This window comes from Ursus americanus, chromosome 22, assembly GCF_024610735.1.
Source record: "Ursus americanus isolate L20-20 chromosome 22, mUrsAme1.1.p, whole genome shotgun sequence".
In the NCBI taxonomy this organism is placed as follows: domain Eukaryota; kingdom Metazoa; phylum Chordata; class Mammalia; order Carnivora; family Ursidae; genus Ursus; species Ursus americanus.
In genome coordinates this window covers 15,885,093-15,899,371 of record NC_142148.1, presented here as the reverse complement: position 1 = coordinate 15,899,371, position 14,279 = coordinate 15,885,093, and the positions used below count along the sequence as shown (strand labels likewise).

The 14,279-nt window shown below is 50.1% G+C and overlaps 1 protein-coding gene across 2 annotated transcripts in view; it reads right to left on the bottom strand.

The window, feature by feature from the left end:
- Positions 1-14,279, bottom strand: part of JPH2 (junctophilin 2) — a 64,362-nt gene that overhangs the window by 41,572 nt on the left and 8,511 nt on the right. Inside the window, exons 2-3 of one of the 2 annotated variants that reach the window (XM_045804666.2) lie at positions 1,390-1,460; positions 665-1,359 (exon numbers count right to left, since the gene is read on the bottom strand). In XM_045804666.2, the coding sequence (XP_045660622.2) occupies positions 665-1,359; positions 1,390-1,460 (766 nt within the window). Of the gene's footprint in view, positions 1-664; positions 1,461-14,279 lie in introns of both variants that reach the window. The other variant, XM_045804665.2, reaches the window with a different exon arrangement.

Sequence of the window (14,279 nt, the reverse complement as noted above, 5' to 3'; positions counted from 1 at the left end):
GTCTAGGTGGTTGGGTGGATAGGTGGGTAACTGAGGGGTTGGGTGGGTAGAAGGGTGGAAAGCTGGATGGGTGGATGGGGTGAATGAGGATGTGGGTGGAAAGCTGGATGGGTGGATGGGGTGAATGAGGATGTGGGTGGAAAGCTGGATGGGTGGATGGGGTGAATGAGGATGTGGCTGGATGCATGTGGTTGTCCTGGTAGATGTCAGAGAGACTGAGAGATGAGGTCATTGTCCTCATGGAGGGGTAACTCAGGAGGTTAGTGGAGAAGTTAGTTGAATGAGAGACTGGGTGAAGGAATGGATGACTGGGTGGCTGGATGGGTGTCTGGAGGTTGAATGGGTAAACAGAAAGTGGAATGAGTAGGTGGGGTGAAGAGATGGTTGTTCAGGGGGCTATTGGAAAGCCTGGATGAATGGAAGGGTTAAGTGAATGGAGGGCTGGGTGAATGGGTGGACAGGAGTAGTTGAGTGGATGGACGGATGGATGGACGGATGGATGGACAGGGGACCAGAAGTGCCTCCAGTTAATTCTCTCGTCGGTGGGTACCCCTGACGGTGAAAGAAGCAGAACAGGCTTGGAGGCTGGGCCTCCCGGTCGCCCTGCCTGGAACCCCTTCCCCAGCAAGGCCTACCCCGCCTGCGCCCAGCCCGCGGGGCCTACCTGGAGGCAGCGATCTCGGCCTTCTGGCGCGCGATGGCGGCAGCGCGCTGGGCGCCCTCCACGCTGTGCTCCACCTTCTGGCGGACCTTGTTGCTCTTGAGCGGCAGCACGCGGCGCTTGGTGCCCTTGACCAGCACGTTGTGGCGGTACTTGCCCTCCTCGCGGTGGCCGTCGGGCAGCGTGGTGCAGCCGTAGCCGTGGCGCAGGTTGTCCAGCCACTCGCCCTCGTAGCGGAGGCCGCTGGAGCGCTCGCTCACGCCGAAGCCCGAGCGCTTGTCGTTCTTCCATTCGCCCATATAGGTCTCGGTGGTGGTGGCGTCGATGTCGGCCTCGAAGGGCGCGGCCTCGTCGGCGCCCTCCGCGCCCTCGGCGCCCTCGCCCAGGCTGGCGGTGGACGCGGCGTCGCTGGCGCCCGAGCTGAGGTCGCTCTTGAGGAAGCTGACGCGGCTGCGCTGGCTGCCCAGCGACGTGCGCGACTCGGCGCGCCTCAGCCGGCCTAGCAGCGCGCCCCGCTGGAAGAGGCCGCCGCCCTTGGGCGCCCGCGCTGCGTCGGCGTTGGCCAGCAGGCTGAGCGCGAAGCCGCCGCGCGGGATGGCGTTCGGGGGCAGCGAGGGGCCGTCGGGGGCGGGAGAGGCGGGCGAGTCCGGGGCCACCGTGCCGTTGCTGTGCTCGCTGCGCAGGCTCGAGAGCGACGTGCGCAGCGGCGAGCGCACCACCACGGCCATCCCGTAGGGCACGCTCTGGCGCACGCCGTAGCCGTGGCGCATGCCGTTGGTGAACTGGCCCTGGTAGGTCCCTGCGGGCGAGGAGAGCGCGCGTCAGTGGGCGGCTCACGGGCCCTGCTGACGCGGGGCAGCGGGCGCGGTGGGCGGAGGCGAGGAGCGCGTGGGTGGGACAGGCGAGGGTGCGGCAGGGATGGGGGACGTCCGTGAGGGCGCCAGGACGCAAGGGGGCAAGCTGGAAGGCGTTCACGCAGGGGTGTGAATACTCCCGGTGGTGGGAACGCACAAGGTCACAGTGGGCAAGGCAGAGTGAGGTTGTGCGAGTCACGTCAGTGTGTGAAGCTGTGTGAGCAGGCAAGACCCCGAGTGCATGCGGTTGGTTAAACGAGTGTGTGAGGACACAAGGGGACGGCGAGGAGTTTGTGCGATGGTGTGAATATTTCCGGTGGTGGCCACGCGACAGGGTCACAGTGGGCGAGACAGAGGGAGTTCATGTGAGTCACAGCATCAGTGTGTGAAGCTGTGTGAGCCAGCGAGGCCCCAGGAGTGCATGGGGTTAAACGAGTGTTCAAGGACACTAGAGGATGGCTAGAAGGAGTTTGCATGATGGTGTGAATATTTCCGGTGGTGGCAACATGGCCGGGTCATAGTGGGCGAGGCAGAGTGAGGTCGTGTGAGTCACATCAGTGTGTGAAGCTGTGTGAGCAGGTGAGATATCAGAGTGCATTCCGTTAAACAAGCGTTCCAGGACACGAGTGGGTGGCTGGAAGCAGTTTGCACAATGGTGTGAATATGTCGGTTGGTAGGAACACAGCAAGGTCACAAGTGCGCAAAATAGGGTGAGTCAGTTTTAAAGTGTGAAGTTGTCCAAGCAGATGAGGTTTGGTGAGTGTGAATTTGAATGAGTGCACAGATTTTTGAAACACACAAGAGAGACTGAACATGCAAGAGAGTGAGTGACAAGACAGTGAGTATGTGTGGTAATGAGAATATTTGCCTGTGTGGGAGTGTGCAAGGTAGTGGGAGCATGTTGAATCATGAGTGTGCAAGGCAGTGTGCACACAGAGGGTGACTGAGATCACATGAGTGTGACATAATGGGATATAACATAAGGTCATGAGAGTATTTGAGGTCTTGAGTATGTAAGGACAGGCAAAGTTGAATGAGGGTGCAAAACCATGAGAAATTCAGCGTGTGGAGTTGGGTGAGCAGGCACCTCTGTTCGTATGTGAGATGAAATGCATGTGCTTAGTCATCCTATTGTGCAAGGTGGTGAACATGTTCAAGCTCGTGAATGGATAAGACAGTGAGTTCGCAGAGTAGTGTGACTACTGGAGAGCGTGGGACTCTTGGAAATCACGGAAAAGTGTACCTGTGCAAGGCCACCTGCATAGAAGATTTTTATGGACATGGATGTCAGTCTTTTGACTATATGAGATCATGAGTGTGCAGTGCAGTGTGTACACAGTGGGGTAAGTGCCCAAGTTCCTGGAGGTGACATTATGGGTGTATGGGAGGTTCTGGCTGTGCAAGGCTGTCTCAGTGTTAAAGCACAGAGTAATATGTAGCACTTGAGGCTGAGTGTATCAGGTTGTGGGCATTAGGGAAACTGAGATCGTGTGAGACCATGTGTGTGCAGGATAGTGGTGTGTACAAGGAGGTATCTGCAGTGGAGGCCTGCATGTCCATTAGTGTGAGCAGGTGAGCTCCTAGGAACAAGAGTCTATGTAAGTAATCCACTGAAAGCCAGGTCTCTGCCTTCATCGTCATGCCTTCAGCATGTAGAACTGTGCCTGCCATAGTGTTCAGTGAGTCGAGGGGGGAAATTCAGAGCCTTTGTTTTAAACACAATCTCCTATTTTACCCTGGTTAACCAAAACACCCCAAAAGGCCTTCTTCCCAGCAAATTCCCAGGATGGGTAGGGAACTGAAGTGGTGAGCCAGGTAAGGGATTCCTAAGCTTAGCCCAACAGGTGTGCTTCCTCTCCAGCCTTTGCAGTGGCTGTTCCCTCTGCTTGGAACTCTCTTCCTCCAGATCTGCCTACACCTCCACAAGCACCCAGGTATCCCTGATCTACTTCTGTTTCCTATAGTATGTATCCTTTGCTAACATATCATATGACTTAATTATTATATTTATTGCTTTTCTTTCCCCACTAGAATAGAAGCTCTATGAGGGCAGGGATCTTTCCTGTTTTGGTCTCCAATGCAGCCCCAACAGCTCGAATAGGGCCTGGCACATAGGGGTGCTCCATAAATACTTGCTGAATGATTGGCTGAACTTGTCTGGAAACTCCATCTCATTGTGTGACCTTGGGCAACTCTCTTCCCTTCTTAAGGCCTTAATTGCCCTGTCTGTCAATGACGTGTTGGATATGAACCTCTCTAAAGTTTGGCCTAACTTTCAGATGCTGGCCTTCTAGGAATTGGGCACTGTAACTCTGTAGGTGAAGGACAGCATATCCACGTGACTCCACACTGCCTGGTCCCTTCCAGGACAGGCTGCTTCAGCTCAGGCCTCCAGTCCTGTCCATCCCCCAGCCTTTTCTGCATGAAGAGACCCCATTAAGAGTCATGTACAGTGCCTAGGGCTCACTGAAACCTCTCAAAGGTCCTATCAGGTCGGTCCCATGATGATGTTTCTTTACAGGAGAGAAGATGGTGGTCTGAGAGGTTAAGTGACTTCATCAAGGAAGCAGAATCCAAACCCAAGTCTGACTGATGCCCAAAGCTCACACTCTGAGCCCACAGTTCTCTATCCTGGCTGCCCTTCAGAAGCTCTAAAAAATACCAATTTCCAGGTCTCACCACCAGAAAATCTGGCTTAATTTGTTGGGGAGGGTCCCCAGTTCTTGCAGCCTCTCTGTACAGCAGGCAGGTGCAGCCAACGGTGAGAGGGATGCAGAGTTCTCCTCCCTTCAATGACTAGCCATGAAAAACCAATGACCGTAGAATATGAACTATAAAGGGCCAAAGAGAAGTGGAGAGGGACAGAGAAAGGAGATATCACTGGGCATGCTCTCAGAGAGGAAGATACAAACACATCTCCATTTCACAGGTGGAATGGTTTAGAGAGGTTATGTGACTTGCCCAAAGTCACCCAGTAAGAAAGGAGGAGAACTGGATTTGAAACCAGTTCAAATGGGTGTGTGTGGCAGGTGCAAAGAATAGAGAAATGAGAGCATGGTGCAGGGGATGATCAAATGGGGAGATGGATAGATGGAAAACTAATGTGTTACCATTTCCAAACACATTCCCATGGGGTCACATTGTATGGGAGGCAGGGGGACAGACAGAGATGTGAAGTCTGAGACAAACTGATCTGAGACATCATCTAATCTGGAGAACCTTGAACAAGTTACTTCTTCTGATTCTCAATTTGCTTATCTGGAAAATGGAAAAATAATACCCACTTTCTAGGGTTCAGGGGAGGATTAAAAAGGAGACAACAAAAAAATGAAAACCACCCACATATCCATCAACTGGTAGATGGATGAACAGGTGGTCAACCACACAGTGGAATACTGGTTGGCATTAAAAAGGAATAGACTACCGATTATAGAGCATGGCTCTCAAAAACGTGCTAAGTGAGTAAAGCCAGAGATGAAAGAATATAGTGTGATTCCAGTTACATCAAAGCCTGGAAAAAACGAACGGATCATGACAGAAAGCAGATTTGTGGTTACCAGGGCTGTGGGTAGGAGGGATCCACTGCAAAGGGACATACGGGAACTTTCTAAATTGATAGAAATGTTCTATACCTTGATGGTGCTGGTGGTTACGCAGGTGTATACATTTGTCAAGACTGTACACTTGAAATGCATTTTATTGCATGGAAATAATACCTTGATTTAATAATTAACTAATTAATTAATTAACTTCTAAGGAGGAAAAAACCCACAAACACCCCCATCACAGTATTCTGCAAATACCCATCGGAAAATCCTGTCAACTCTCCTTTCCGAGTGCATCTGAAATCCAGCCACTTCTCACTACCCCCGCTGTTACTAGATGGTAGCCCAAGCCTCCCTTGTCTCTTGCTGGGATTTTCATAATGGCTGCCACGCTGGTGTGTTTCCGCCCTGTACTCCTCTATCCATTCTTAATGCACCTATCACAGGGATTCGGTTCAAATGTAATAAGTCAAAATCATGACAGTGCTCTGCCTCTTCTCATGCAGAGGAAAAGCTGAAGTCCTTAGTGATCCACGGACCCTACCTGATCTCATCCCTGTCATTCCTCTGTCCTCTCCTCCCTCAGTTCTCCCCTTTCCCTCACTCCACTGTAGCCACAAAGGCCTCCTTGCTGTCCCCCTCACACATTAGAGATGGTTCTGTCTTGGGGCCTCTTTGCTGTTCTCTCTGCCTGTAATGTTCTTCCTCCAGAAATCTGAATGGCTCATTCCCAGAGAGGTATTTAGTGGTTCCTATAAGACTCACCCAAGGCAACACAGCTAATAAATATACAAAAACTCACATCCATGTTTAGCTGTGCTCCTTCCATTGTGCTCAGAAGAAAGAAGAAAAAAAAATCTATGAAAGGCGAAAGTCACCAAGAATAGAGCAGAGAAGATGGTAAACTGGGAGAAAGACAGAAGACATCTAATCTCTGGGTTGGACAAGTTTGTGAAATTAAACCAGCCAATCTACCTTTAGCTTAAAGTTGGCATGAGATGGGCTGACATGGTCCCTTTAAGCCCAAGAAAAACTGAGATTGCAACAGGAGAGCGGCTCTTGGCCACCAGTTGAGGAGGAAACGGCCAGGCTATATTAGGAAACTTACAAGCAAGTGGCAAGAGGCACAGACACCCAGGGGAGGCTGGGAGTGATGGGGCCCTGGGAAGGGGGAAAAGCCAAGTGCTGGGGCCATCCCCAGCCTGACTCTCTCTAAGACAGGGCAGCTCCCCCTGGGGACAGGAGGAATGCATCAGCATCCAAAGAGAGGGAGCAGGAGGACCCCGCCCACAGCCATCTGGCTGAGAGGAGCTTTCTGTGGAAGGAAGTGCCTCCTGATAACCTTTGGACTGGCCCCCTCACTTGGCCTTATAGATTCTGTGGGACTTCCCACTGCCTTCGGGATGAGGGGCAAGATTCTCAGCAGGCTATAAGGCCTGGTGTAGCTGCCCTGACCACCTCTCCTGATTCATCTTGAACAACTCTCCGTTCACACTTGCCTTTCCACCTCAGGACCTTTGCACATGCCCCCCCCCCTTCTCAGCATCTTCTCTCTTCCCCTGGCCAACTTCTATTGATATTTCAAGCTTCAGCTTAAATGTGACTTCATCCGGGAGGATTTCTTGAGCCCTACCCCCTGAGACTGCTACATGATGTCATGTCGCCCTGTACTTCTTCTTGGCACTTTTCCCAACTGCAGTTAAATAATTACTAAGATCATCTGTTCACCATAAGCTTTTCCCACTGGACTTTGGCTTCCAAGAGGGAGGAGCCACGTCCAGCTTATTCCTGCTATGATTCCAGCATCTAGCACAGTTCCCAGGCCCAAGGAAGCCCACAGTAAACGTCTGATGAATGTATTTTCTCAGTGACACCCTTCCGTTCTTCCAGGGGCAGGAACCACATTTTCTTTATTCCCTCATGACTCAGCATGTGGTAGGTTGCTCAGTGGTGGCTGGCAGTGGCTGCCAGTGTGTTCAGGTCTAGATTTAGCAGCCCAAATCCCGGGAATTATTGGGGTACATGTAAATGGCTGGTGAAGGCCACAACCAAATACAGTTCTGTCCCTCACACCAGGCTCCTAAATTTTATAAAACCTGAGTATTCACCTTCTCCCTGCAGCTGCCCTTCTGCTTTAGTAGAGAATAACCTGGGTTTTAACCTTCACTCTGACACCAAATAGTTCTAGAACATGCATGAACTATTTAAGCTTGCCGAGCCTCCGTTGGTCCTTTTTAAAATGGAGGTAATGATGCCTACTTCAGATTATCATTCATTCATTTATTCCAATTCAGTAAGTATTTGCTGTGGATCCTGTATTCTTGTGTTAGATGCTGGGGACACAGTGGTAAATAAATAGACATGATCTCTGCCCTCAAGGGGCTTGGAGTTGAATGTCAGAGAGACTAGATTTAATCAACCATCAGAAATAAATGTGAGGCAGCCACAGCATGGTGCAGAGTGCCTTGGCTGGTGGGGGAGGGTTGGTTGACCACAGACTAGGTGAACCATATGTGAGGACGCTGGCACACAGTAAGCGCTCAATAAAGGTTAACTTTTTGTCAGGCCAGAATCTTTGCTCAGAAAAGCTGGCCCAGAAAGGATTAACTGGAGAGATGAAAAGGAGCCAGGGAGGACAGAAAGAACTCAGAGGGAGAGAATGAGACCAGCTCCGATTCTCTGCCTTGGTCTGCTTGCTTGTCAGAAAGCAGGCTTCTGCCCCCAGAATGCCCAGGCTTGGCTGATTTGGCCACATCTCTGACGCAGGAGGCCTTAAAGCTACTGTCCTTGGGAGGAAGAAAATTTGGGAAGTCTGTTCATCACTGAGACGTGCTTCCACACCTTCGAAACACACATGACAGAGTAGCTTCTGGAAGCCACGTCGATAGCACAAGATCCGCACTCCTGGCTAGAGAGTGTGATTTAATGCATGTGGACGCTGGAGTTTTTATAAAGCACCTCTGATGGTTCTAATATGCAACTCGAGAAAGAGCTGTAAAACCTCTCCACCGACCTCCAGTTAACCAGTCTGCTGGGCCCGCCAGGGGTTGTGCAGATCCTGGGGGTTACCCAACTGCAGACCTCTCCTTTGCTGACAGAACATCAGTGTGGTCCGGGGCCCAGCCCTCCTCCCTGGGCCTCAGAGAAAAGTTCCCTATGCAGGGGGGTTTCCTGACTGCTCTCAACCAGATGTCCTGTCTGCCCACCTTGCCAATGATTGGATTCAGTGTGAGCATTTGATGAAATCCAGCATTGAGACGAGAGGGGAAGTCAGCTGTGGGGGCAGGCCAGGGAAGCAGGAAAGAGTTCCTTGTTCTTATAAAGAGAAACATGCGGAAATGTAGTCTTCTGCTGCTGGGTGTCTTTGCAGGTGGAGGTGACCCCTGGAGCCGTGGTAGCCAACTTGGTACCATGAGTGGAGCTGCTGAGAACAGAACTGACACTATGGATGGCAGAGCAAAATGTGGCAGGAACCTGGGCCCTAGTTGACACCGTTGAGCCTCTAGTCATCCAATCCTGAGACTGCCCTACCCCTGGATTCTTCTTTACGTGAGATCATAAATATCCTTATATGATATTTATGTCATATATGGTAGCCACTAGACATAAGTGGTTATTGAACACCAGATTGCAAAGAATTAGTACCCCCCAAAAAAGAATGTAAAATATCTCACTAATAATTATATATTGATTACATGTAGAGATGATAATATTTTGGGTAATGGGTTAAATAAGATATATTATTAAAATTAATTTCACCTTTTTAAATATGGCTACTAGCAAAGCTTAAATTGCATATGTAGCCCCCATTATATTTCTATAGAAACTACTTGTTTAATTCACTTGGAATTAGGGTTTTCTATTGCCTGCAGACAAAAAAAAAAAATCCTAACAAGTATAGGTGTCATCATTCTGATTTCATAGTTGGAACAATTGAAACTAAGAATTTAAATGACTTGGTTTGTAAGGTTTGAAAGCCCCCACCCAAACCTCAGCTCTGAAGGAAGCTGACCATTTCAGAAACCCAAGGGAAGTCTAGGAGATCCAGAGTCCACTTTGAAACACAGACAAAACATGTGAGCCAGATCAGGGATTCTGCCTCCAAATACAGAATGGACACTGAAAACACCACCCCCTCTGGCCAGTGACACCTGCCTATTTCTAGGAGACTGTCTGAGGTCTGAACATCAGTGTCCCTGGAGGATTGAACAGAAATGGAGAGAGAAGAATCATGACTAGCTCCTCTCCAGGGGTCCCTGCTGCATATGGAAGTCCTGACCTGACAGTTCAGGGTCTTCATGACCTGGTCCCAATGCGTCCTCCCAGTTTTATCTTCCCAAATCCACCAAAGCCCAGCATCAAAGCCACCTCCTTCAGGAAACCTTCCTGGGCTATCTTCCTTCCTCCATACTCTCATTGCTTGAGACATTGTCTCTTCTTACCTCCTATCACAGCTATCTTGTCTCTGTCTCATCTATTTGGGCTAATAGCCATCCCCTTCTCTAAGTTCTCTCATATAGGGTCAGATGTTAGGACAAGATCTTTGGATGGAACCATGTGTCCCATGTGTCATCAGCATATTTCAGACGGGGATGGAGAATGGCAGGTAGGGGACTGAGCACCAGAGAGTCCAGGGGTCAGTGGTTCTTGTCCCGGCACACCAGAATTGGACCAATGCACAGGGTGAACCAATGAACAGGCATGCCCTATGCCACAAATACCTATATAGATGCTCCTGAGTATAGGGGACCCATCCCAGCTTGGCTCCAACCCACCTTGATAAAGACCATGGACCCAGTGTCCCTGAGAAAGCAAGCCAGGCCTGAGATGTCTTTGTGGGCAGCAGAATAATAGAAATTGTTTGGGCTTTGGAAAAAGACAGGCCTGACTCTGAATATTGTTTTAATTTCCCCCACTTCTCTTTATCTCCACCTCATCCATCTGGTCCAGGTTGCACCCTTCTCCCTGGTTTACTACAACAGCATCTTCCCTGGTGTTTCACCTCCCCTGATGCTTCAGTCCATCCTTTGCTGCTGCCAGAGTCATCTCCTTAATAAGATGTAGCTCTGATCGGGTAACCCCACCTAAAAACCCTACGGGGGCTTCTGAGTGCCTTGAGGATTGTCTTGGGTCCTCAAGCCAAAATTGTATGTGAGTGATTTGGGGGGAATGCTCTTGGGACAAACATCTGTAAAGAAGGAAGCAGGATTCAACAGCAGGAGTTGAACTCTTGTAACCAAGGCTTCCACTGATCCCATGGGAATCTCTGGAGCTGCTATGGCCCTTCAGAGGCCCAAGGAGGCTGGGTCTTTGAACTCCTGTATCAAGCACTCATTAGCTAAGGGTTGCCCACAGAGCTAGCAACTCCTTTTGACAGATGACAGCACCCCACTATGAGCCATCAGCAACCAGCACTCCTGGCAGTGGGGCTGGGGAGGGAGTGGTGTGGAGGGAGGACCCTGCTCCTGAGCAGTAAATGAGGGTGTCCAGCAGTATCTACCATAAGGGTGAAGTCAAACTCTACACTGCAACCCACAAAGCCCTCATGACCTAGGCCCTGCCAACCCTCCAGCCTCACTGACTCCATTCTTTCTCCTGCCTTTTCTTGAACACAACAACCTTTTCTTGTGTCCACCTCCAAGCCTTTACATTCATTGTTCCTTGTGCCTGGCACAGTGTGGCACCTGTTACCCAGCCATCCCCTGTTCATCCTTCAGATCTTAGCCTCAAAACCACTTCCCTATGGAAGCCTTCCATGATTACCAGACCAGATCAGGTTCCCGAGACCCCCGTACACTCTTCTATTTTCCCTTCAAATTGCTTGTCCCACTTGTAATTAGCTAGCTGTGCAATGCTGGTCTCTGCTGTTAGAACACAAGCTTCTGAGGGCAGGGACCAAGGCTGCCGTACTCACCAGCACTCAATGCAATGTCTGACACATAGAAAGCATTCAGCAGATACTGTCAGATGAGTGAACAAGTTCATGGCCTTGGGCACATTCTCTTTGAGTCTATCTCTGGTCAGTAAAGTAAGCAGAGCAATTTTATTTTGCAGGGTTGCTGGAGGGTTTGCATGGGTTCTCTAGCAGAGATCTCAGACTCTCAACAAATGTGGGCTCCCTTCACTTCATGGGAAAGAATTTCAAGACGACCAGTTCATCCCAGTTTGCCTCAGACTGAAGGGTTTCCCAAGACATAGGACTTTCAGTACTAAAACCAGGACAGTTCCCAGGCAAAGCAGGATGATTGGTTACCCTCCATCTGGGTAAGAAGGAAAAATGGGCACTTCATATTAGCACAATGTTCAGTGGTATGCTGGTAGAATAGCTCTTTGGAAAAATAAACAAACAACCCTAATTTGTAGTGCTAGCCAAGTTCCATCATGTAAATAACCCACAGTGGCTAGTCAGGCCACGGTTGAACAGCCAGCTTGCAAAATTCCTGAAAATTTAGCGATGGCCTCTCATGAGATGGTAGCAGCTGGTGCCGGCACCCCACATGTAATACAGACGGTCATATTCCCTCCTGCTATCTGCCAATGTGTAACACATTCATAGACAACCTCAACTCGGGGGTAAGTGAGACTATCTCAATCCCGAGAAGGTCACAGGTAGAGTGGCTCTCCGAGACCATCTAATTGAAGACAACAAGTAATCTGTTATATGCGCCATCTCTTATCCATCCTGTGACTACACAAACATTGCTAATCAATCATGATACTGAATCCTAATGCCTTGCTCTCTGGCTTGCCTGCGAGGTGGCACCAATGTCCCTTCCTATGGCTCCCAAACACTGCCACCTATCAAAGCTCCACTGTCCCTGATTTTCCAGGGTTGCTGAGAGGTAACCCAAAGCAGACGAGCTAGCAGTGTTTGTGACCAGCTCCTGGGAGCAGGGTCAGGTTACAGCGGGTGTATGACAAGTCCCTGTAGCCTGCAGGGCTCCACCACCCCCACATCCAGAGGCTGCCACCCCAGAGGACACCCCACAGCTCACGCAAGAAGCAGGGGATTAAGCAAGTGACATCATCTGGGTACCACCAGGCCTGGGGACCTGTGGCCTGGGTGGAAGTCCCTTTGCCAGTCTCTGAGTCAGCTCAGTAACCCTGAGGGCCTTTGAAACCAGAAATAATTGGGTGTAAGGGAGGCAAAAGAAATCAAGAGGAAAGAGTCTGGGTTCAAAGGAGGCCCCACATGGGTCATTCTGGCCCCCTTTCTATGCTCAGGCCTGCTCACAACCTTCATGCCCACGTGGCACATGCAACAGGCATCCTCTCACCCATAACGTCCAACACCGAGCTCCTGACCTTCCCTCTTCAAACGCCTGGCCCATCCCAGGTCAGGGCAATGCCATCCTTCTGTGACTTAAGCCAAAGCCTCAACTCTTTTTTCTCACTCCCCCTGTCTAGTCTATCAGCAAAATCTAATGACTCTACCTTCAAAATACATCCAGGATTTACCTACTTCTTTTCACCTCCCCTGCTACAAGGTGGTGGCCCAAGCCTGTATTCTCACCCGTAACATTGCAATAAACTAATTCATTTCCCTGCTTCTACCCTTTCTGCACCACCTCCCCTCCCCCAGTCTCTCAACACAGTAGCCAAAGGAATCCCTTTAAACAAGGTCAGATCATGTCACTTTTATAGGCCTCATTTTTCTCAGAGTAAAAGCCAGAGTCTTGCGATGGCTTACAAGACCCTGCGTACACTGCCCGCTCTCCACACCTTCCTGGCAGGACTAGAGTGTAGTGATGTTGTGCCCTTCTCTCTACGTCCCATCAAGGGCCTATATTGTAAGGTCGTCCTGTCATCAGCGATGTGAAATTTGATCACTTAGTTAAGATGGTATCCATAAAGGATTCAAATTTAATTAAAAATAAAAGTCATAGGGGCACCTGGGTGGTTCAGTCGGTTGAGCATCCGACTCTTGGTTTTGGCTCAAGTCATGATCTCAGGGTTTTGGGATCAAGCCCTGCATCAGGCTCTGTGCTCAGTGAAATCTGCTTGGGACTGTCTCTCCCTCTGCCCCTCCCGCCCCTCCCTAAAATAAATTAAATACATCTTTTAAAAAAATTAATTAATTAAAAAATAAAAGTCATAGGGGCACCTGGGTAGCTCAGTTGGTTGAGCGTCTGACTCTTGACTTTGGCTCAGGTCACGATCTCAGGGTCCTGGGATTGAGCCCCATGTCAGGCTCTGAGCTCAGCAGGGATACTGCATGAGAGTTCTCTCTCTCCCCCTCCCTCTACCCCTCCCCCTGCTCACGCTCCTTCACTCTCTCTCTCTAAAATAAATAAATAAATCTTAAAAATATAAAATTAATACAAACATTGTGCATGCCAAACAGAGCATTTCCTGCAGGCTGTATGCAGCCCTCAGGCCTGCATGTGTGACCCCCTGCTCTACACTGTCCATATGACAGTCAGCAGCACATGCTTGAATACTTCCAGGCACAAGGTGCTCTCTGCTTGCCTGGAGGGAAGGGGGTTCTGGAGTTCCCACAGCCCCTGGATCATCCTATGGCTTTTGCCAGGTGGGTCTGGGTCAGTCAATTCTCAGTTATAGAGGAACAAGCAGGGGTCCTGGATGCTTCACTTGTGACCAGTCCTAACTGTCCACCTAGTCTGTGGCTCTGGCTTCGGAAGGGATAGGAGAGGACAAGGACAGCCCTCTGGTCTATGGCAGGAAGCAACTCTGTCCCACTCAGCCTGCACCCCAGCCTCAACCAGGGCCCTCAGAAAATGAGACTTAACATTCTTCACAAGGGTGTGGCAGCAAGGGCTGGTCCAGGGAACAGCTGCTGGGGACACAGAATTGCAGTCTCTGGAAACAAGCAAGCTTGATGAATCCCAAGGGCCTGGCCTTGGACAGGAGCATTTGTGCAGAGATTTGGCCAATTGGACACATGCACCACAGAAGGCATGGCTGCAGAGAAGAAAGACTAATTGTGTCCACTTTCCTGTCTTGCTGAGGGTCCACTCTGCTCCCCTGGGGTCCCACATAAAGCCAAGAAGCTGCCATGACAGCAGCTCAGCCAGCTGTCATGCTGGCCCCCTAGCTGTGAACTGGGACATGAGATTTTCAAGATGAGGTTAAATTATGCTGATTCTACATTCGAAATGGAATCGTGCCTGGCATAAGTTCCATCTACACTGGCAGGACTCAAGGCAAAACTAATCGAATCAAAGTCTTAGTTTATTAACTGCTCCAAAATCAAAAGCT